Source organism: Heterocephalus glaber, unplaced genomic scaffold (genome assembly GCF_053883595.1).
Source record: "Heterocephalus glaber isolate CG9 unplaced genomic scaffold, H.glaber_assembly_v1.0 deba00001097, whole genome shotgun sequence".
NCBI lineage: Eukaryota > Metazoa > Chordata > Mammalia > Rodentia > Bathyergidae > Heterocephalus > Heterocephalus glaber.
Genome location: NW_028258191.1, coordinates 295,759 through 319,626, shown reverse-complemented (window position 1 = coordinate 319,626; position 23,868 = coordinate 295,759). Strand labels below are relative to the sequence as shown.

At 37.0% G+C, this 23,868-nt stretch overlaps 1 protein-coding gene across 39 annotated transcripts in view; it reads left to right on the top strand.

The window, feature by feature from the left end:
* Positions 1 to 23,868, top strand: part of Neb (nebulin) — a 227,134-nt gene that overhangs the window by 104,580 nt on the left and 98,686 nt on the right. For all 39 annotated transcript variants that reach the window (XM_087209962.1, XM_087209988.1, XM_087209985.1 and 36 more), the window contains 16 exons: positions 1,971 to 2,174; positions 2,488 to 2,592; positions 4,038 to 4,145; positions 5,326 to 5,637; positions 5,898 to 6,101; positions 7,043 to 7,147; positions 11,594 to 11,701; positions 12,779 to 13,090; positions 14,026 to 14,229; positions 14,813 to 14,917; positions 16,088 to 16,195; positions 17,974 to 18,285; positions 20,853 to 21,056; positions 22,312 to 22,416; positions 22,674 to 22,781; positions 23,329 to 23,640. In XM_087209962.1, the coding sequence (XP_087066088.1) occupies positions 1,971 to 2,174; positions 2,488 to 2,592; positions 4,038 to 4,145; positions 5,326 to 5,637; positions 5,898 to 6,101; positions 7,043 to 7,147; positions 11,594 to 11,701; positions 12,779 to 13,090; positions 14,026 to 14,229; positions 14,813 to 14,917; positions 16,088 to 16,195; positions 17,974 to 18,285; positions 20,853 to 21,056; positions 22,312 to 22,416; positions 22,674 to 22,781; positions 23,329 to 23,640 (2,916 nt within the window). The remainder of the gene's footprint in view (positions 1 to 1,970; positions 2,175 to 2,487; positions 2,593 to 4,037; positions 4,146 to 5,325; positions 5,638 to 5,897; positions 6,102 to 7,042; positions 7,148 to 11,593; positions 11,702 to 12,778; positions 13,091 to 14,025; positions 14,230 to 14,812; positions 14,918 to 16,087; positions 16,196 to 17,973; positions 18,286 to 20,852; positions 21,057 to 22,311; positions 22,417 to 22,673; positions 22,782 to 23,328; positions 23,641 to 23,868) is intronic.

Below are 23,868 nucleotides of genomic sequence, written 5' to 3'. Positions count from 1 at the left end.
TATACCACAACAGGGTGTAAAAATATTTTAAAACTATTAAAAATTATCTTTTATATACAACCCATTAGCCTATTCAAGCTAGGATTTATTGCTAAGTAAATAAGATTTGAATCAGTGTTTCAAATAGTTGTATTGCTTATTATAAACATATCTGTAGTCCTTATAAGGAAGTAAAGTTTCTACACTGGCATTGGTCTTAGGAAACAAAGCAGATATTGTGCATTGTTAGAATTCAGGGCCCACCAGATGGAGACATTTTCTTTTTTTTTTTTAAAGGGAAATGAAATGACACATTTTTATTAAAAAGAAAAAACTAGTCTAGAATTTGTTGTTGGTGTGTCCTTGATAAATGAAGGAGGTTATAGTTATTAGAGCACTAATACCATCTATGCCAGTACATGTTATTCTTAGGAAATGAAAGATGCCTCTGTGCTGTGTCTGTAACCATTGGATTGTTTCACTGACACTTGCTCCTTTAGTGTGGCTGTCTTTACGGAGGGGCCACATGGTAATGTCAGAATCTAGTGCCTATCGAAAGCAGATGCACTATCCCAAATACGAGTATGAGAAGCACATTCACTGCACTGCATATTTTATAAACATTTGAAGGAATTATTAAGCATTTGGGCACTTTGGAGAATAAGACAAATTCACAGTAATTATACGTTAATTGCCCTAGAAACTGTGCGGCCTGCCTGGAGAACTCCCACATCTGTTTTGTAGCTTTCAACACAAAGAGCTCTGTGTTTTGTAATTGTCTGGAAGAAGAAAGGCTTCACCTACACAAAGGTAGTTTAAAAGGGTTGATGTCACCCATAGAGCAACAGCCCTGCCATCTGTCTATTTCTTGCCGCCCTTTCTGGATTGCCCTCCTCCCACTGTGGCTGGCCCTAAAATGTGGGAGGCATTTGCAAGGTAAAAAGCCCTCCAGTGACATAAGATGTTATTTTTTTTATTCTCACTGCTGTTACCTAGGTGACAACTAGTCAGCATAGAACAAGTCCAGTTGGCTTTTTGTCTGCAAATTAGCCGTTTATATTTTTCTACTTAGTTGCTGTTACCAGTGAAATCTCTCTAGTAGGTAGATCAGAGATCTTGTTGCACTTTTGTGAAGTAATTAGAACTTTAAGGGGTATCTAAATCTAAAGCTCTTTAGCAGAAAACATGATTAAAAGTGAAGTGAGAATGATATAGCATGATGATTCTGGAAGAGTCTGTACTTCCTATTCTGGGAAACGCAGTGAGGGAGGGACTGGGACCCTAGATGTGGTCATTCATTGCCCTGAATCTTGGACAGTATTACAGCTTTCAGAGATCTGCCTTAGGACATCCGGAATTCTACACCATTATTATATGTCATTTTAACTTCTTTGTTTCTCTTTTTTAAAAAGAGCATTATAAATATTTTGAAATATAAGAAAAAGTACATAGAACACAATAATAATTCAGCTCAGTCTAACTACCAAAAAACTTATTCCTACCTATATAATTTACTTATCTACATTGTTTCATATGCTGTTTCTTTATTTAATATTATGTACATATCAATTCTCCATCCCATCAATATTTTTACAAAATGAAGATTTTTAATAGCTGCAGAGTGTTTCATTTGGCGAGGCCTAAAACTGATGGCCTGTTGGTTATTGTATGTGCTTTGCCTCCCTCTCATTGGTATTCTTCCCTGTGCATGTGGACATTATAGTCACATTCACTGAACTGATGGAAGATATTAATTGGGATTGCTCTTCTCCCAACAAGCTAAAATGTTGAGGAATTTTTTTATTTTGGCTCGGAGACATTTCTGGGTCATTTTCAAGAAATAGTTCCTCTTTTAGTCTGCTGAATGCAGGAAGCTTGTTTTCTATGAAAAGGAAATGGGATCACACTTTATTATTGATGCCATTTACATCTTTATCCTCATTCAATATGGTGATTTTGATGAGTATCTGCCTTTTACCCCCTCTTCTTAGAATGTGTACAAATCAGATCTGCAATGGCTGAAAGGCATCGGCTGGGTCCCCATTGGATCAGTGGATGTGGTCAAGTGCAAGAGAGCTGCAGAGATCCTGAGTGACAACATCTACCGCCAGCCTCCAGACAAGCTAAAGTTTACCAGCGTGCCTGATTCTCTGGAACAGGTGCTGGCCAAGAGCAATGCCCTCAACATGAACAAGGTGAGCCCCGGCTACCTCAAATGTTTCAATATGCCAAAAGATGTCGTTATACTTTAATGACTAGTGAATTCAAAATTATTCATGGAGGTGTAGGGTTACATTTTCCCTTAAATTTTGTACTTGAAATCTTCTAAATAATTTCTATTATTTTCAGTTTGAATCTTAACAATCATTGGTAATTCCCAAATCTCCAGTGGACTGTCTTATATCCAAATCTGATTATTTTTCCTAATTAGGTCAATAATAACTTTTAATTTGACCTTGTATATTTGCTATCTCAAATGTTTTTCAAACATGTTATCTTCTTTTATAGCGTTTGTATACAGAAGCCTGGGACAAAGACAAGACTCAAATTCATATGATGCCTGATACACCGGAGATCATGTTGGCAAGGCAGAACAAAATCAACTACAGTGAGGTAGGGGCGAAAATCTGTGGTGCTACACTTACTTGTCATCATTGTTTGGTTTTCTGCACTTAGTTTTGTTGGATTTCTTGGGCCTGAGCTATCATGGTTCATGTGGCTTTTTTCATGTCGACACTCAGCCTGTCCAACCTTTCCTATCTGGTTTGAATATTATATTTCATAGGATTCTGCAGACAAACTTAAGTCACATTGTCTTTTCAGTTTGTGACTTTTCCCAGGGTGAGTCAGTGGGACTCGGGAGTATTTTTGACATTCCCAAGGGGTAGGATTGCCAGATACAACACTGCCTCATTATTTATACAAAAACATTCTTTGTTATTTACCTGAAATTTGAGTTGAACTGGGTGAGCTATATTTTCATTTGCTAAATCTGTAACCCTGTCAAGGAGGTCTCTAATAATGTATACCTCCTACCTACTTGGGTCCTGAATAAAACAGAAATAAAACCAAGGAGTTGAAACAGAAATCAAAATCTCATTTTTTAAAACTACTATAGTTAGTTTAAAGGACACATTTGTATGACAGACTGCTAACTGAACCTCAGCAGGTTTCCCTACTCAAGTACAGGCTGCAGGAAGCAGGTGTCATCCAGCACCAACAACCAACACCCCCCCCCCCGCCCCGCTAGGCTCTGCTGAAAGACAGGAGGCTACAAGGCTGGTTCTTAGAGGGAGAAAGGGGAGACTTGAACTGAGCATGCTCACTAATCTCATCCTTGCCAACTAGGTAACTCGGTAAATCACCGCACATCTCTAGGACAGAAAAAGACCAGAGTTAAAACAACTGAACTTCTTTTTTATAGAATGGAAACATTAAGCATAGGAAAGAAGTGTTCTCTATCAATAACACTGATTTCTGATTTTTTTAAACACATGTGTTACTAATATAATATAGCCAAAATTTAGAATCTTAAAGTTGAGATTATAGTCACTAACTGTGCTTTAAATATATTTTAAATTTTTGCCTTGTTTTTTAAACATTGTAAAACAGTACATAATTATAAAAGTTTAAGTAACAAATGAATGAAAGTGTGTATATATTTTATAAAAAATAAATAATAAACATACTGGTCTGCCATTTTTTCATTTAGCAGTATGTATGCATTGCTACTTTGTCTTTCAATCTGTATTACTAGATGACATTAATCAATATTGGTATGTGTATCCTATTAGTCTATAAATGATATATATATTAATCTATAATTTTATATAATCGATTAATATATCAATCTATACTAATATCCATTGTTATATCTCACTTGTTTCTAATATATAGTTTTTTTGGTAAGATATAATTTATTGTTCTTCACTATTGCTAGAAACTTAGGTTGTCTCCTGTTGATATCCTTTAAAAATTATATGGGTTGAGTCACTCGATAATCTCCAGACTGTTGCTGTCAGACCTTTTTCTTCAACTCTTGGATTCTCTTTCTGTAGACTCTGTATAAACTTGCCAACGAGGAGGCAAAGCAGAAAGGCTATGACCTGCGAGTTGACGCCATCCCCATTGTGGCGGCCAAGGCCTCCAGAGACATCGCCAGTGACGTGAGTAGCAACAGTGGATATTTATGTGGATGGATGGGTGAAGGGGGAAGCTCATTACTGTGACAGGGAAATGCATCCAGATACTGATGCCAGCTCATTGATTGACTTAATTATTCTTTTAAATTAAAAAATATTTTTAATTTTAAAAATACATTTTTTAACTCTAAGAGTTTAATATCTGGATCCTTTGGGAGACCTTTGGGAATCCTAAACTTTGGTATGAAGTTGAATCAGAATTTATAATTTTTCATATTTATAATTATGATAAATTCTTCATATCTGGCACATGTAGCCCTCTCAGAAATAAAAAAAAGTACTAGAAAAATAATAACTTGGTTACTTGTATTGGTTCAACACCAGCTAAAGACCTGGCACAGCCCAAACTAGGAAATTCTACCTTTCCCCAAACCTGCTCTGTATTTTTTTCAATTTTCATTGAAGATTACCTTAAGTGGTTCTTACTGAATTCCTTTTCAATGAAGATAGAAAGCCAAAACAAAGAATGATGAACCTGGTTGCTCTTTCTGCTTTCTCTGAAGAAAGTGGTTCCTGTGGTAGAGAATTAAACTTCCATAAATATACAATAGGATTTGTATGATGTTGTTGCCTAAATCATAGAGAAAATATCTGGAATCAGCCCTTACATCACCAATAAAATGTTTTCTTACTTACTTATAGTTCACTTTCTCACTGGAGGAATCCCAGACAAACTTCAGCCAGATTTGATCTCCATACAGAGACAAAGTGTGTCCTTTCAGGGAATCAAGTGACCCAGTGAAAATCATCAGAGCCAGATTTGGGAGGGACAATAGGTGATTTGGGTTGGGATGGAAATGGTATCTTCAGACTCATGAATAGAATTTTACAATTTACATGTAAGATTTCTAGGTTAGTGACTTCACCGGTCAAAGATCTATTATTTAATCTGAAAAGTGTTGCTGCCTTTATTTCCAGAGACTTAATATCTGCCAACCATATGATTATGTAGTTTGGTCTGTCTTCCCATTAAACTATTTCTGTGAGGTCTAATCAGAGCTTAAGATAAGGAGATAAGTTAATATTCAGAAACTCCATTTTTGAGCAAGAATTAGCAAATTTTCAAATAACACAGTTTTAGATTAACAAGACTCTTAACCCTTTCTATTTATTTTATTTTTGAAACATCTCCCTTTTATTTCAGTACAAATACAAAGATGGTTATCGCAAGCAATTGGGCCACCATATTGGTGCACGGAACATTGAGGATGACCCCAAGATGATGTGGTCCATGCACGTGGCCAAGATCCAGAGTGACAGGGAGTACAAGAAGGACTTTGAGAAGTGGAAGACCAAGTTCAGCAGCCCAGTGGACATGCTGGGGGTGGTGCTGGCCAAGAAGTGCCAGACCTTAGTGAGTGATGTGGACTACAAGCACCACCTGCACCAGTGGACCTGTCTGCCGGACCAGAATGATGTCATCCATGCTCGGCAGGCTTATGACCTCCAGAGCGATGTGAGTACTGAGATCCATAGTAACCAAGCTTATGGTGGTAACACATAGTAACAGATAGACAATGGCCCAGGACTAGATAGGACCCTCAGAGGCATGATGTTGCTTGTCTCTATTGCTCTTTTTAACAAATATCCTTTACTTTTTAAAAAGAGAGAACCTAATGCCATGAGTCTTCATATTTTAAAAGACATAGACCTTCCTTTTCCAAAGTTTTCCAGTCTTTATTTTTTATTACTGGCTTTTGTGTTTGATCTCACCAGAACATTTATAAATCTGATCTGCAATGGCTGAAAGGCATCGGCTGGGTCCCCATTGGGTCAGTGGATGTGGTCAAGTGCAAGAGAGCTGCAGAGATCCTGAGTGACAACATCTACCGCCAGCCTCCAGACAAGCTGAAGTTTACCAGTGTGCCTGATTCTCTGGAACAGGTGCTGGCCAAGAGCAATGCCCTCAACATGAACAAGGTGAGCCCCAACTTGAGGGAAAAATAGAACAGTATTATGTGTTATTTAGAAGGCCTATGAGTAATTAAGTTAGTCTTTTGTTGTTGTTGTTTTGTGCAATTAAATGGCTATCCAAATTATAGAGATTTGATTGAATTCTGTTTCTTTATATAAAAATTCTAAATATAAATGGGAGAATTTCTGCTTTGATATCCCTTATGAAATAGCCAGGTAAGAATGTGACAGCTGGGTGGGTACACTGGTGCATGCCTCTAATGCCAGCACTAGGGAGGTTGAGGTAGGAGGATCACAAGTTTGAATCTCACCTGGGCAAGTTAGTGAGACCCTGTCTCATGGGATTGTAGCTCAGTGGTGAAGCACCCCTGGGTTCGATTCCCAGTCCCTCCCTGCAAAAAAGAATAGGACATCTGTTTGTGGGTCAGATTATCTGAAACCTGTGAGTGTTACACATTTTTTTGGTATCAAGCTGTCTTTTTCGCTGGGTACATATCTAGTTAAGCACAGAACAAACAAGTAAAACATAGTCTTTATAATATTTATTAAAAGGAAATATGGAGGTGGGATCTCCAGGTATATCCACATTTAATAAATAAAATCCAATAAACAAAGCCATAGGAAGTATTTGTTAATATAGCCACAGTACACACATGGGTGTGTATATATGCGTGGGAAATAGCTGTGCCTTCCATTTAACTGGAGTGTGGGTAAAATAGTAACATATGTATGTTTGGTGTCATATACTTTTTTTTATATGTTAGTATACATCTGTGTTTAGTTACAATAAATATCCTATAAAATCAAAGAAGTTGAAAGCAATTTTCACATACAGTACACAGTGCACAGCAAGGAGGAGGGCTTTCCACTTCATCATGATCTTTTCGTTGAAATCTCCTGCTTACAAAGCTATGTTTTTCTAATCATTAACCTTTTATCTTTCACAGCGATTGTACACAGAAGCCTGGGACAAAGACAAGACCCAAATCCATATTATGCCTGATACACCTGAAATTATGTTGGCAAGACAAAATAAAATAAATTATAGTGTGGTAAGACCAGCTATTTTACTTCCTTCCCTTGGTCACATTGATTTTTGCTGATGTTGATACGTTAGAATTATGGATTTAATTATCATGTAAGCCAATTAGCTTAGTTTTGGTTTTTATACTCTTTATCCTTCCCTGAGTATACATATCATTATATGAAATATAAGTAGGTAAAAAGATAAACACAAAAATGTTCCCATTTCAGGGGAAATAAAAGTCCTTGCCGCCAATAATTAATGACTGAAACATATTATAACTTAATTTAAAATGAAAAATAATTTTTAAAAATTAAATGATTATTGCTATTTATCAAGTTAGAATTTGTTTCAAAATTTGTTCTGCATGGGTTTTTTTTCACATACCTTACCTGTAAAATGGGATAAAAATCCCTACTTTGAAAACTTGTGTGATGATGAAATGAAGTAAAAAATATGTAACATGCCTACTATGGAGCCTGGTACAAAATAGTTGCCTAATAGACTTTAATTTCTTTCCTTTGCCCTCAAGTCACCATCAAAATTAGATTGGTTTAATATGCTTAAAATAACTTGAGGTATATTTACAAGAGTCGAAATAAGAACCCTAAAATTTACTCACTTCGAAAGTGCCCAAGGCCCATAAAATTGTCTTTTATAATCTACTTCAGGTCTGCTAAACTTGTCTCACATGTCTTTGCAATCCAGAAATCTTTCTGAATAAATAGCTTCATGCTCAATTGCTTTTGTTCACATCAAGAATTTATCTGGCTGATTCAAGAAGAATACCAGTTTCTTATAGGTACAGGCATCTTCATTTAAAAAAAAAAAAGAAGGGAATAATTTTCTTCAGTTTGAAAACACCAGAAAATTTGAATATTGATTCTCAAAACTTGACTGAGTTAATTATTTTACCCATATTATTTACTTTGCCCATAATACAATGTAGTCCTAAAGAAGGAGCACACTTATTTCAAATAACCATGACAAATAAAGCAGAAGTGATTTTGCTCTCTCCAGCATTATAAAACAGACCAGATTGCCAGGCTGATCATGTTTGTCTGGCCTTGGCTTTGGTCACTTGTGAATGAGCAATATTCTCCTGGCCCCAGAGCGCCTCTGTTGGATCAGCTTCTCTCAGAAAGTTTGTTTTAACCTAAAGCAGATGAAATTTGCTTCTATCCCAGATTGTGACAAAGCTCTTAAGCCTCCCTTTTGTTTATCTGAGGTGAGTTGAAGTAGATTTTCTTTTCAACCTGCTGAGTAGATATAAAGGTGTTTTTGAAATCCAAAACTTTTCAGCTATATTTACTTTCTTTAAAATTGCAAGATTATGTTAATTCTTGCAGAACTGTTTTCTGAAGATTAGATTTCAGAATAACTTGTTTGAATTTCTTCTCAAGCCATTACCAATGGTTTATTCCATTCTTCACTCCATAAATGTAAAAGAAACAAATGCATCTTATTTTCTTCTCTTAGATTCTCATTTACTTAGTCTAGGGTTCTCTTGGGTAAGTAACACACCAAGCAAACTTTAAAATACACCCTTGATGATAATGAAACTTGTTTACTTTGAAGCACTGTATCTTTTTCAAATGATGGAAGAAGTAAATCTGTTTGGCCTGAAGAAATGAGATGAATCAAGCACATTTTTCCTACTTACACTATGAGACATATTCAAGCATTTATTCTACAGTGGAAAATATAATAGATGAAGTATTTAATTCTTCAGTTATAAGAAACATCTGTAGAAATATTTTAAGAAAAATAAACCCTTTGAATTTTATCTCAAAGATATTAAATTTATTCTTATTTTTACTTTAGCTTTTCCTTGTAAAAATCTCATCTTAAAAGAATGTAAACTATGATATCTTAACAATCCAAGTTATACATTTTCAATAACATTTTTCTAAGATTCTTAAGTAATTTAAATATTAATGCCTCTACATCATATTTAAAATTCAGATGTTAGGCCAGCGTTCTTAATTCAGTCTAATTTGAGAATGGAACATAATAATGAAACAATTAACTTTAATTATTTCTGCTATACTTCTAAAGAATTTTCCTCACATTTAAGATTGTGTCTGTACATTGCCTCAACAATGAAAAGTTCACTAAACAGTATAACGTAGAAAGAAGGATAAAGCCCTAAGAAATTATGGATTATTGTTTTTCCCTTTAAAACCATACGTGATTTCTACATCCTTTTCTAGAGCTACCTACTAATACTATGTCTGCTTTAACCAACTCAATACATTTCTTACAAGAAGAAAGAAAAAACAATTAAAGATTAAAACATTAAATTGTAGATATTTGATTATTATGTCTCTACATAGGGTGTGGAGATGAGCTGTCTTCAAACTTCACCTTCCTTTGCATTCGCAAAGGCTTTCCAGGGTTATGCCAGCACAGATCCTGTAAAGCAAATCAGTTAACATAACTCACTTCTGTGCAGACTCTACCTGAAAATGACCCTGCCCTTTAAAGAAGCACTCCATCTCCTCTTTCTCAGTCACTCTTCTTTCTCTTTAAAATAAGAAAGGCACAGTTTAAAGGTGGAGATACTACACCAAAAAATGTGACTTGCGCTCTTGAATTAACAATAGAAATATAACTGTTACAAAGAATATTGCTGGAACATTTGGTGAAACTTAAATAATCACTGTATATTAGATGATAATATTGCATCAATATTAAATTTCTGGTATTTTATAAATATATTAGGATTATGTAAAACTGTTTATTTGTAGAAGATAAATGGTGAAACATTTAAAGGTGAAGTTCATGATGTGTATAATTTTCTCTTAATTGGTTCAGTAATCAAAAATAGCAATAAGGGGCCAGGGATTTAGCTCAGTGGTGCCGTCACCTGCCTCACAAGCACAAGGTCCTGAGTTCAATCCCAGGTACCAAAAAAAAAAAAATAGCAATAAGAAAAATATGCACACAATACACACTCATACATATCCAAATAGGAAGAGAGTGCAAATATGGCAGAAGTGTTAATCAGTTGGTTATTTGGGTGTTCATTGTACCATTCTGGCAACTTTTCTGTAGGTTCAATTTTTCAAAATAAGGAAAATATACCGTTTAAAATATTAAAAATACATTAAACTCGTTGTCTAAATATAATTATACAAAGATTTTACTTTTAAAGGAAGGAAATGGAATACCTGGCCCAGTAATTACTGTGATGCCCATCTGAAGTATTAAAATAAAACTCTGGCCAGGTATGGTAGCATGTGCCTGTAATCCTAGCTCTTTGGGAGGCTGAGGCAGGAAGTTTGCAAGATTGAGCCCCACCTGGATGATTTAGTGATTTAATAAGACCCTGACTCAAAATTTTAAAAAGGTCTGAGGATTTAGCTTAGTGCAGAGGCCCTGGGTTGTACCCCTACCACCACAAGCAAAAAATAAACAAACAAACAAATAAATGGTTGGGGATATACCCCAATGGAAATGTCCTAGGTTCAATCCCTAGCACTGGAGAGAGAGAGAGAGAGAGAGAGAGGGAGAGAGAGAGATCTTTCAAATAGACAATTGAATTAATTAGTGCCCACCCATCACCAAGATCATTTTCAATCGAGGCACCGTGAGCTCCTATACGTCACAACAATTGTTCCTTTTTATGTTTAAAAATTGCCAAAATGTATATTTTGTTTTGATTTATTAAATACCAATATTAGCAATTGTTTTAAGTTTCATGTTGTTTTAATTGAATAACAAATTGGTTAAAATTCTTATAAACAAAGAAACAAAGACCAAAAAGGCTAATAAAAGGGGAAAGCTAATCACTATTGGTATAGATGATTTTTGTCTAATGGGTGTTTCCCAAATTGCACTCCATGGAACATCTGCACTTTGCCTTTCTGTGTGCATCTGTCCTGCCACAGAAACTGAATGGTGGTGGCTCTCAATTCAAAAGCAGAAACAAATAGAATTTTATCATTTTAGCTATTTTGACTCATAAATCTTTGGTACTTGCTATTCTCACTTCTGCAAACAATTTCTAGCAATTGATAACAATAAGACGGAGCAAATAAACATTGACAGGGAAATTCAGAAATAGCAATTGATCTTTATTTCAACACTATTTTGACTGTGGACACATTCCCATACTGGTAGTGTTATATATTAGTATATGACTGCAATGGCTACGAATAGAATTGTTCCTAAGTCAAATTTGGAGTTAAATAAATCAGCATTTCTAAATTGTTTCATGAAAAAAGCAAATTCTGAACAATCTAAACACATTGAAGTATAAAGTGTGTAAGGGTTTGTGCTAGGAGTTGTGATGTTAAAACGCTGAACATGAAATTTCCTTTTAATTTGATAGTTTAGAAAAACAGAAGGTAAAAGTTGGTTTTTTATGTACCAGTAAACTTCTATATCCAAAAGTAATATTCCTTGACAAAAATACAGTTTTAGATCGAATGTGAGTTCTGTGCCTAACAACTACTACTTTTTTCCTCAGAGCCTCTATCGCCAGGCCGTGGAAGAAGCCAAGAAAGAAGGCTATGACTTAAGAAGTGATGCCATCCCCATTGTGGCTGCCAAGGCCTCTCGGGATATTGCCAGTGATGTAAGAGCTGATCTAGTCCTCAGATTGATTACCTCAGGCCAACCACATCCGTGGGGAATCACATTACTGGAGTAGAGCTAGAAGTCCCCAGTCATTATGGACCTTAACTCCCTCCACTGGACAAACACATAAATTGAGGCTGAGACAGGAGGAACAGCCTAGATCACAGTATCATCATACTGTCAAAATCTATTACGGGGTGTGGTTTCTTTCCCTCTTGTCTGTTGGCCTTTGCTTAGTAGGAATGAATACGTCACGTAAAGACAGGTGGGCATATATTGAGATACTCCTAAAACCTCATGAGTTCTCCTTGGGATACACTCAAGGCAAAGATGACAGAAAAGAATTAGGCTTAACTGAGTTCACCACACAGGAATGGGGGGCAGGCATTGAATAACAAAAAGCCTAAAATTCTCCTTGCTGTGAGGTCCACAGAACTAATATTTCCAAACCCTCAAAAATGAAGACATCAGATTTGTAGCCATCTAAAAAAGTTATCCAAAAGTAGAAAAATTATCCATTTTTTTTATATTTTCATGGCAAAAAAAATTCATAAAACTTACCATCTTGAGCATTTTCAAGTATAAAATTTGGTGTTCATCCTATTCATATTGTGCAACAGATACATTTTCATTTTGCAAAACTGAAACTCTATACCCATTAAGTAACAGAAAGTGCCCATTTTTAAGCCACCCCACTGGATTATTCTTGAAAAAAGGAAACTATTTCTCTGACTCCCACGATAAAGATTGTAATGAACAATGTAAACATTCACCCAGGAGTGCTGTCAGGTGGGCTTGTTCACATGACTTCTGAGGCGCTGTCATTCCTTGCCACCATCAATGGGCTCATCCTTTGATATACATAAAGGAACTGTCATGGAGTTTTGTGGAGAGGTAGGTGCCAATGAAACAACACTCTCTTCAGGAGAAAGCCTGCCTTGTGTGTAACATCGCAGTGGCTTGTTAAAGAAAACCCCGTTTCTGAAGGATTTCACAGAACAACACCCCCAACCCTGAAAGAGCAGCAGCAAAGAGCCCTCAGTGCCTCCTCCTTATGTCCTGGGTTCTCTTTCAGTACAAATACAAAGAAGGCTATCGTAAGCAGTTGGGTCACCACATTGGCGCCCGAGCGATAGATGACGACCCCAAGATGATGTGGTCCGTTCACGTTGCCAAAATGCAGAGTGACCGTGAGTACAAGAAAGAATTTGAGAAATACAAGACAAGATACAGCAGCCCAGTGGACATGTTGGGTATTGTTTTGGCCAAGAAGTGTCAGACCTTGGTCAGTGATGTGGATTACAAACATCTTCTGCATGAGTGGACCTGCCTGCCTGACCAGAATGATGTCATTCAGGCACGAAAAGCCTATGACCTCCAGAGTGATGTGAGTATCCTGACATTGGGTCTGCATGTTAAAAGCAGATCTGGAATGTGGCCGTGGGTTCCGATTGTGTCTGTGTACTGAAATCTGTGTATTTCAAACAGTATACAGTTGAATATCTGAAAGGAGTTTCCCATTACAAGTACTACAATTTGTTTCACAATTTTTCTTCTCCGAAAGTTATACATAAAAGAAGAAATAAATATTATCAATTCTATGCTCATATGTATCTTCCTAGCACTTTGAGTTGCCTTTGTCTGAATCAGATGAAACTGGGGTCTCTAAAATTGATCACTATCAACATTAGGCTGAAGAGCAAGTCGTGTTCACAGAGGGTAGTTAGAGAGACTGGGAGGAAAAGTGTACCGTACCAAATTATTTTAATAAATATTCATATTTTACATTTGCTGACAAAATTCTAGAATATTCTTGTATTTTGCAAAATCAATCATCTAATACTTATTAAAATTTAGCATATCTTATTGAGGGTAAAATAAAATCATTAGGTAAACATCTAATATCTTTATATCAGATTTCCTTCACACATTTGATATTTTGTGGTTTTTGAAGTTGGAAATGAAGGCAGGAGTTTTATGTTTCCAATACTCATACACCATCGGTCTTGAGTGTGTATTGGAGCTATTAGAGTACATTTTCAAAGGCTAAAGATGCCCTGCTTTGGCGTGAAAATTTTGTAAAACTCTCAAAGCAAGACCATGTCTTTTTAAAAATGTTTTTCATTGATATTTGTATAATGTTCTGTGCTCAAAAATGAACTGAGGAAAAAAATGCACTTGGGTTTCAATAATATGTGCAAATGATTGACTATGCTGGGAGCTTTATCTATTCATCAGCACTTTTTATTTTCCTAGTATGACCTATTTTGTGGCTGTAAATCTGAAACACTAGTGCATACATTTTTTTATGTTGATCTTCAGAATATTTATAAGTCAGACCTTGAGTGGATGAAAGGCATTGGCTGGGTTCCAATTGGTTCCTTGGAAGTTCTTAAAGCCAAGAGGGCCACAGAGATACTGAGTGATAACATCTACCGCCAGCGTCCAGATGCATTAAAATTTACCAGTGTTACCGACTCTCCGGAGCAGGTGTTGGCAAAGAATAATGCGATAAACATGAATAAGGTGAGTCTTCAGTCCTTACTGTTAGCTATCAGAAGTTATCATGGAACAGGGGAAGGATACTGACTCATTATTACATTTCAACAATTACTATAAGATTTATGATAACTTCTTAAAATTATTTTTCTATCATGATACCATAGTTACTTAGTGATACTTCAAAATATTAAACTTATGTTAAAAATACTATGTTGTCACAAATCCATAATTCTTTAATAATTAAAGAATTAAATTTTTGAAGGATTTTAATAAAATACAAAGGTGAGCCAAGTATGGTGGCCCACATCTGTAATTCCATTATTCTGGGAGTCTGAGACAGGGAGATTGGAAGAAGGTTGCCTAACCTGGGCAATTTAAGATAACTTAGTGAGATAACAATTTAAAATGACTTGTGTCTCAAAATGAAAAATGAAAAAGAGGTAGCTCAACTCAGAGGCCCTGGGTTCCATCTCCAATACTGGAAATAAAAGGAATTTATACAAATTTAATAATTTACTTCTAAATTGTATACAACAGAAATGACTGGCATATAATCAAAAGGAAAAATGGCTGTGAACACCAACAGAGTTTTTTCATTTCTTAATAGCGCTTATATATTGAAGCCTGGGAAAATGACAAGAAAACAATCCATGTCATGCCTGATACACCAGAAATCATGCTAGCCAAACTCAACCGAATAAACTACAGTGACGTGAGTAAACTGTTGCTCTTGCAATGAACAGCAGGGCAAAAGTGCCCTGCTGCAACTGTTTCCTCAGTGAAATGTCCTGACTAATTCTTTATGCATACTACAAACAGACAGTGTCAGGAGAAGAGTTCACTATCGATTCAGTTTTGGGCCATGTGCTGAGTCCACAGAGGAGCCCAGTGTTCTGTTACAGGCTGACAGGGGAGTACACATGAAAAACTATCCTGGTAGTCACTGCACACTTACAGCCTTCCTCTGCAGGTCGTCACAGCTGGCCCTCCATATCTGTGGGTTCCACATCTGCAGAGTCAATCAACCATGGATCAAAAAGATTTTATTTAATAATTGCGTCTGTACCTAGTACAGATAGGCATTATTCTTATTATTATTCTCCAACCAAAAGCATATAACAACTATTTATGTAGTATTTACATTACATTAAATATTATATGTAATCTAGAGATCAAATACACAGGAGAAAGCGCATAGGTTATAAACAAATTTGTGCCATTTGAGGTAAGGGGCTTAAGCATCAAAGGATTTTGATATTGGGATTGGGAAAGAGATTCCTGGAACAAATCCCTCCTGGATACTGAGGTCCAACTATATTTTATTCAATAGCTATAATGAATAGGCATGAAATTATAACTCAGTGAGTTATTATGCCTGGTATTATTTTGCTGCTTCAGTGTGTGCTGGTATAATTTAGTGTTGTTTGCAAGCACTTTTTAAGCCCTCTCTATTAGGAACAATTGTTTCATAAGAGAAATGAGCCCAGAACCCATGGTCCTTGATGACAGTTCACAGCAAAGTGAGAAAAAATAAGGACAATACACTGTGTTTTTCATGAAATCAAATATATTCCATTTTTAAACACCATTCTTATTCTTTTCCTTCTTTAGTATTAAGATGGCCTTTCTTTTTATGGTATGGTGGCAATGGTAAATAGTTACTTTTTACATGTGCTTGTTTGGCAAAATAAAAATTTTTCAATCAAATACTGGTTTCCTCCAAACTCTTGAAATTTATCAGTCAATAAATTCTGAAGTTCATTTCTTAATATCCATGAGCACCATGAAACATAGTTACTTATAAACCCACCTGAGTTCTTGATTTTGTGAATTTGTGTCAGTAAAATTTAACAACAATGACTATTGACTCTCTTTTCCACAGAAACTCTATAAACTTGCTTTGGAAGAGTCCAAGAAGGAGGGCTATGACTTGCGCCTGGATGCTATTCCAATCCAAGCAGCCAAGGCTTCAAGAGACATTGCCAGTGATGTAAGTTAATATTTTTGAAAGAAGCCTTTCTTACCCAAAGGAATTGGCAAATGAAAGTTATTTGAGTTTTTCTTTCCAGAACTTCAGTTGTCCCTGTAAGTCTCAATTCCCTTTAGTGATTCCCTCATATACAAAGTTGTAAATTTTTAAAAAAGAAAAGAAGGAAGAAAGGAAGGCATTAAATACTATCTCCATAATATCTGTTAATCAGTCAAAGATAAATACATATTTTTAAAAATAAATATTTTAGCTGGGCATCATGGCACAAGCCTGAAATATCAACATTTAGAAGGTAGAAGCAGGAGGATTGTGAGTTTGAGGCCAGCCTGGACTGCACAGCGAGTTTAAGGACAACCTGAACCTTGTCTCAAAAAAAACCACCCCAAAACCAAAACCTGCTTTATTATTATTATTATTATTATTATTATTATTATTATTATTATTATTATTTTTGGTACCAGGGACCAGGGATGAAACTTGGGACCTTCAGCTTTCAAGGGAGGTGGTGGAACCACTGAGCTAAATCCCTGGCCCTAAACCTGCTTTATTTTTGAGCTTCAGCAATTGAGCACTATCTAGCCCACACGTTTATAACATTAAAGAGGTTGATACCACAGCTAAATCAACTGATACAAATGAGAACTCTTTCTTACTATTCCTGGAAGACAAGACAATGGATGTGGTTTAGGATTTTGTTTCATCCTTTGTAACTAACAGAGAGGTTCCCTTACTAAGAGGCCCCTTACAGGACACAAGAGCAAACTGAAGGGAGTGAAGCTCTTTCTTAGCACCCCTTCGCCTTTTCTCTACTTTTTTTCACGTGAGACCTCCTGAGGGTATCCATGTCCTCACTGTGTACCAGGCTTCCTAAGGACACAAATCCAGACTTCTAGATGGATCCTCTGCCTTAGATTTCTGCTTCATCCCTTCTGTTTTCAAACCATTTTCCAGTTGCCAAGCCGGAGAAGCCCATACAATGACTGTGTCGTGGTAAAATGAACCATGATTTAATGTTGTTCTTGAGTTTTAAAAGTAGATAGAATCTTAACCCCAAGGTACAACTCTTCCCTGGGGAAAGTTCAGTGGTGCTGACAGGCTAATATGTGAAGTTATTTCCTCGAGACACATTAAACGCTACCTAAATGTAGCACATATTCTTAATTAAGGAATTCAGTATAAATTCTAACCCAGAGAGCCTGGGTATGGTGGTACATTCCTGCAATCCCAGTACTCTGTGAGATGGAAGCAGGAGGATTGCAAATTTGAGCCTGATGCTTGGGTGATTTAGTGAAACTCTGTTTCAAAATAAAAAATATAAAAAGGGCTGGGAAAAAATATAAAAAGCTCAGTGTGAAGGCCCTGGGTTAAATTCCCAGGACTTGGGGGAGGAGGGGGAAGAAAGGAAGGAAGGAAAGAAAGAAAGAAGGAAATCTAATAACAAGGGAAATATTTTAAAGTATTCTTAATGCCAAAAATTTTTAGAATCAATGACCATGTCTTTAAGTGGATGCTCCACTAGATTGCATAGATGTTTTACTTTTACTTGTTCAGGAATCACATGTACACTAGGCAATGTAGTTTAGAGAAAGGGAAAATATTTTGGGGCGAGAAGCTCTGTAGTCTCAGCCCTGTCACCTACTTGTGATAGGATCTTCAGGCTTCTATTTCACAAAATGTTGTTGGCATTCACTTTTCTCCTTCATGATAGTAGTGGGGAAAATGAAAAATAAATACTGTGTGTCCTTCTAATTAGACTCCCATTCCTTTTCTTTCTTCAGTACAAGTACAAGGAAGGCTACCGCAAACAGCTCGGTCACCACATTGGCGCACGGAACATTAAAGACGACCCCAAGATGATGTGGTCCATCCATGCGGCCAAGATCCAGAGTGACAGGGAGTACAAGAAGGACTTTGAGAAGTGGAAGACCAAGTTCAGCAGCCCAGTGGACATGCTAGGGGTGGTGCTGGCCAAGAAGTGCCAGATCCTCGTAAGCGACATAGACTACAAGCATCCTCTACACGAGTGGATTTGCCTGCCAGATCAGAATGACGTCATTCAGGCTCGGAAGGCCTACAACCTTCAGAGTGATGTGAGTGGGTTAATATTCTTCAGCTATCTGTTTAAAGGCCTTAAAAAGGGGGTTCTAAATTTTTTGTCATGGAATCTTTTGGTCATCTGGTAAAATCAACACTTTCCCTCACATTGACATATGATTGTGAAAATATTAAGTCAAATCTGTGATGTAATAATATACATGCTTTTAATTAACATTAAATAATGGCAACCACAGGTATAATAACTAGGTATGTGGTATGATAACTAATTTTTAAAGAAGTGATGTGCATAAATTTATGTTAATATATCTTCAATAACTGTAACAATACATGAAATACTTGTGATATCTATTGCCTACAAAGTCGTATGTGTTGCTTAAAAAGTCACAGTTAGTGTTACTACTACTACAATCCATTGCCTATACTTTTAATTAATGAAATGCTATATTTCAGTTAATAGTTAATGAGTAAAGTGATGAGTAAAGCAAGCTGATTTTTCAAATGAATTGATTTCATCATTTTACTGACTTCTATTTCTTAACTTATAGGAAGTATCTATTATAACTTGTGAATGAAAGTTTAGAAATGAATCGTACATGTTTTGATAATTTTTCTGAGAATTAAAATAAACAACTGCTCCCTAGAAATATGTTAGGTGATCTTTTGTTGTTCTGAAGATTGAATCCAGGGTCTTCAGCTCTAGTTCGACAGGGTCTTGCTAAATCTCTAAGTTGACCATGCTGGGCTCAAACTATCAATCCTCCTACCTCAGGCTCTCAGGGTGCTGAGATTACAGGTGGCACCACTGTGCCTGGCTGTTGGGCACATTTTTGTGTTTGTTTGTTTTGTTTCTGTCTGCCAGTAGATTGTTGTTTGGGGACACACATAAGCTTGTTGGTACTGTAGCTCCTACTTTGATCTGGCTCTGACTAAACAGTAACTTTTGGAAGAATGATAAAAAGCCATGGAATTATTTTTAAAGTTCCAAAAAGTCATAAAAACAAAAAGAATTGTTACCCTTACTTACAAGAAAAATTCTCCTATAACTGATTATTTAAATTCGAGGAAGAAAAATGAAAAGATAAAATGTCTTTTTTAGTTAAATTTTAAGACAAGAAAAGGGACTTAATAAAAGCAGCAAATAAATATATGAAAAAATGTTCAACATCACTGGTCATTCCAGAGATGCAGATGAAAACAACACTGAGATTCCACCTCACCCCAGAAAGAGTGGCTGCTATCAAGAAATCAACCAGTAACAAATGCTGGTGGGGGTGTGGAGAAAAAGGAACCCTTCTCCATTGTTGGTGGGAGTGCAGACTGGTGTGATCACTATGGAAATCAGGGTGGAAATACCTCAAAGAACTAGGGCTGGAGGTTCCATTTGACCCAGCCATTCCCCTGCTGGGTATCTTCCCAAAAGAATTAAAAGAATCATACCACAGCGATATATGTCCACCCATGTTCATAGTGGCACAGTTTGTAATAGCTAAAGCTTGGAAACAGCCCAAGTGCCCATCAACTGGAAACTGGATAAAGAAGATGTGCTTTTTTTATAAAATGGAGTACTACTCAGCCATAAAGAATGAGAAACTAGAGTCATTTATAGCTAAATGGATGCATATCGAGGCCATACTCTTAAGTGAAATAAATAAGACACACATGTAAATACTGAATAGTTTCTCTAGTGTGAGAAACTGAGAGTGTAAATAAGGACTAAAAGAATTAATAACTAATAATTGATACTTTGAAATAGGAAAAGGTCCAAAGGGGTAGGGGTGGTGGGAGGGGAAGGGGAAAGGAAAGAATGGAAAGGAAAAACTATGAGAAAAGAAAAAATAAATGGAAATGATGTCTATGTAAATAAGGAAGGGTGTGGAGGGGGTGAAGGGTGCACAGGTAATGGGGAAAAAATAGGAACCAAGATACATCATGTACAGGTACAAACACCCAAAGATAAATGAAAAAGTATTGTATACCTAAAATGTACCAATAAAAGAATTTAAGGGAAAAAAATAAATAAAATTTTGAAACAGTCAAAAAAAAAAAAGAATTGGGGGAGCAGGAAAAAAAAAAGAAAAGGGACTTAAGATAAATAAGAGTAAGAAGATATGAGTTCTTTGACTTAGAAACGTGCACATAGAATTGTATGAACCAAGATGACGTTCTTCTTGTCCCCAGAAAACGTTAATTCACAGGCGGCCACGTGGTAGTGTACATCCCTTGGTAAAGCACATGAGTAGCTGTAAGGCCACTGCTCAATAAGGGAGGCACCACATTCTAAGACTCTTACCTCCCACACATGGAGGCTTGGGCAATGGAACCAGAGAATAAATAGGAGGAGACAGGCAGTAATTTCCTCCAAGTAGTTTTGTATCACTGAAATCACATACTATTAAATAGATTTTGTGGGTCTTTAAAACAGCAAATATTGGCTGCCCTCACAGATAAGGCATTTGATCGGCCATTCTAAACAAAATAAGGCAAGCTTGTGCATCTTCCTAAAATTTATATAAATAAGTTTCAGTATGTGTTAAGTCAAGATCAGACATCAAAATGAATAGGCGATATCTATAAATATTCAGTATCATTTCATTTTCAGGCTGTTTACAAGGCTGACCTTGAGTGGCTGAGAGGCATCGGATGGGTTCCCATTGGCTCTGTGGAGGTCGAGAAGGTGAAGAGAGCTGGGGAAATCCTGAGTGACAGGAAGTACCGCCAGCCTGCAGACCAGCTCAAATTCACGTGCATTACAGACACCCCGGAAATGGTCCTAGCAAAGAACAACGCCCTCACAATGAGCAAGGTGAGTCCTCAGCTGTTTGCATTGTCAGAGGCATACCTGTCGTGGACTCATCTCGTAAGGTAAAAATTGCTCTGATGGGTCTCCACAGAAAGGAGAGGGAATGGGCCTGGTCCTCCTACAGGCCTGCAGCAGAGCGTCTGCGTGAACTGTCATTGGCTGTCTCTGGCCTGCTCAACACAGGCCTCTAATTCTCCGTGTGCACGTGAAAACGTAGCCTGGCACCAGTTCCCTAGAGTAACACACACCCCCTCCTGAGCTACCAGCCAACCCAAGACATCAATCAGCATTACCTTCTTTATGCAGAGCCTACCCAGTATGTTGGTTTTTCCCTATCCACACCACACACAGCATTTCACAGCAGCACTAATATGCAGCTCAAGTTAGTTGCCTGATTTGCTCTCTCATCTCAGACTGTAGAAATCCAGTTTTGAAGGAAAGCTGCTATTGTTGCTTTCAGTTTTATTACACAAATAAGTGATCACTTTTTTCCATCAGAATTCTATCCATTTATTCTTTATGCAGTGAGTAGGCTCTTAGTGTGCACACTGTAAACTGAACTGAACTGAATTCTCCCACCCCTGCCCAGAAATCTTCATATCATTCAGGTAGTGAAATTGAATGCTTAGGGCAGAATAGAAAATGTCTGCTCTCAGATTGCAAACTCCAGAGTTTGCTATATAAAACCCCAGAAACTATATAATATCATTCTCACCAACAATCATCACAAAGACATCAACAATAGAAAACAATCCCCTCAAAAAAATCACTGAAGACCTCCTACGACCCAGGTATTTTGCATATTATATTAATTAAAAATACTCAATACAAAAGGCATGATTATCACCCATTCTGAAATGAGAAATATGAGGAGCTATGTATCTTTCTCAAGATCACATGGCTTGGAAATAGTTTGAACTTGAGATTGAACTTGAGATTGACTCTGGCATCTAGAGATTTCTACTGTATCATAGCTCTGTAACCAAGCTCCGTCTTTAGACATCCTAAGAGTAAGTTTGTGATTCACTGGATGAAAGAAACTAATAATTAGACCATTATGTTGCTTCACATTAGCTATGAAACTAGTGTATAGCTGTTTGAATAGTCCCTTGATTTACTCTCCACTCCCCTTTTGCTTCCCTCACCTCCAAGTAACCTGGAAAGGACCTATTTTATAATTAAATGTGAGTTAAATTTGAAAATAACTGCAACATGGCTGGCTTTAACCAAAGAGTCTCTTCCGCCCTACCCTCCGTAGCATTTGTACACAGAAGCTTGGGATGCTGACAAAACCTCCATCCATGTGATGCCAGACACCCCAGAAATCCTGCTGGCCAAGAGCAATTCTGCCAATATTAGCCAAGTAAGAGCTTTTCGGATTGTTGTTTAAACCTTGATAGAAGTCACTAAAATGTTTCTTCCACTTTGAAAATTCCTTCTTTGGCACTGGCCTACTAAATTTTCTAAAACAATTTTACTTTCTGTTTTTAGTTTTGTTTCTGTTTTTGTTTTCCATTACTGGGGAGAGAACTCAGGACCTTGCACTTGCGAGGCAGGTTCAGCACCACTGAACTAAATCCCCAGCCCTTTATTTTCTGTTGTGTTCCATCCTCTGCTTAGAAACTTTATACCAAAGGATGGGATGAATCAAAGATGAAGGACTATGATCTGAGACAAGATGCTATTTCCATCAAAATTGCCAAGGCCTCCAGGGACATCGCCAGTGATGTGAGTGCTTCTGTCTACTCCCTTGGTCCCCACAGTGTTAGGCAAACTGATGGGCCACACTTGCAATTGCTTCCACATGTATTCCCCAGGCTTGCTTCCTGCCTTGCAAGAATTTTCTCTTGGTTATCACAGAGAAGAAAAATACAGTTTTTGAATTAGAGTTGCTGTAGAAAAAGGTCCCGACCAATGAAGAACATAATTATAGTTATTTTTATGATAATATGAAAGGTTAGTATAAAAGTGTTCAGAGGCAGGCATGGTGGTGCACATCTGTAATCCCAGCACTTGGGAAGCTGAGGCAGGAGGACCACCAGGAGTTCAAGGCCAACCTGAGCTATATAGTGAGTTCAAGGCCAGCCTGAACTACATAATGAGACTCTGTCTCTAAATATATAGAGACCCTGTCTGTAAATATATATTTACATTTGTTCTGAAGTGTCAAAAGGTTTGAGGTATGAAATTCTTGTCCATTTCATGTTGCTTGTAATTGTCAGCATGAGCATGGTCCTAAAACTGGATTTCTAAGCCTATATTTCTGTCATTTTAGTACAAATACAAGGAAGCATATGAGAAACAGAAAGGCCACCACATTGGAGCCCAAAGCATTGAAGATGATCCCAGGATTATGTGTGCTATACATGCAGGGAAGATCCACAGTGACAGGGAATACAAGAAGGAATTCCAGAAGTGGAAGACTAAGTTCAGTAGCCCAGTGGACATGTTGGGCATCTTGCTGGCCAAGAAATGTCAGACTTTGGTCAGTGATATTGATTATCGCAACTACCTGCATAACTGGACGTGCTTACCTGACCAAAATGATGTTATCCAAGCAAAGAAGGCCTACGATCTGCAGAGTAATGTATGTACCATGAACGGTGGAAAGGCAAAAATGGAAAGGCATAGATTTGTTCATTTTCCAGTCAGTTCCTTTGAGGGCAGACCCATATATCTGCGTAACCTGGATGGGCGCAGGGCACCATTCATTTTATTCAATACAAAACCCATATTCAGAGTTATATCACAGGAAGCAAACTACAGAGATGAAGAGCCCTACTGAGGTCATGTCCTTTATTTCCTGGCCTTGATT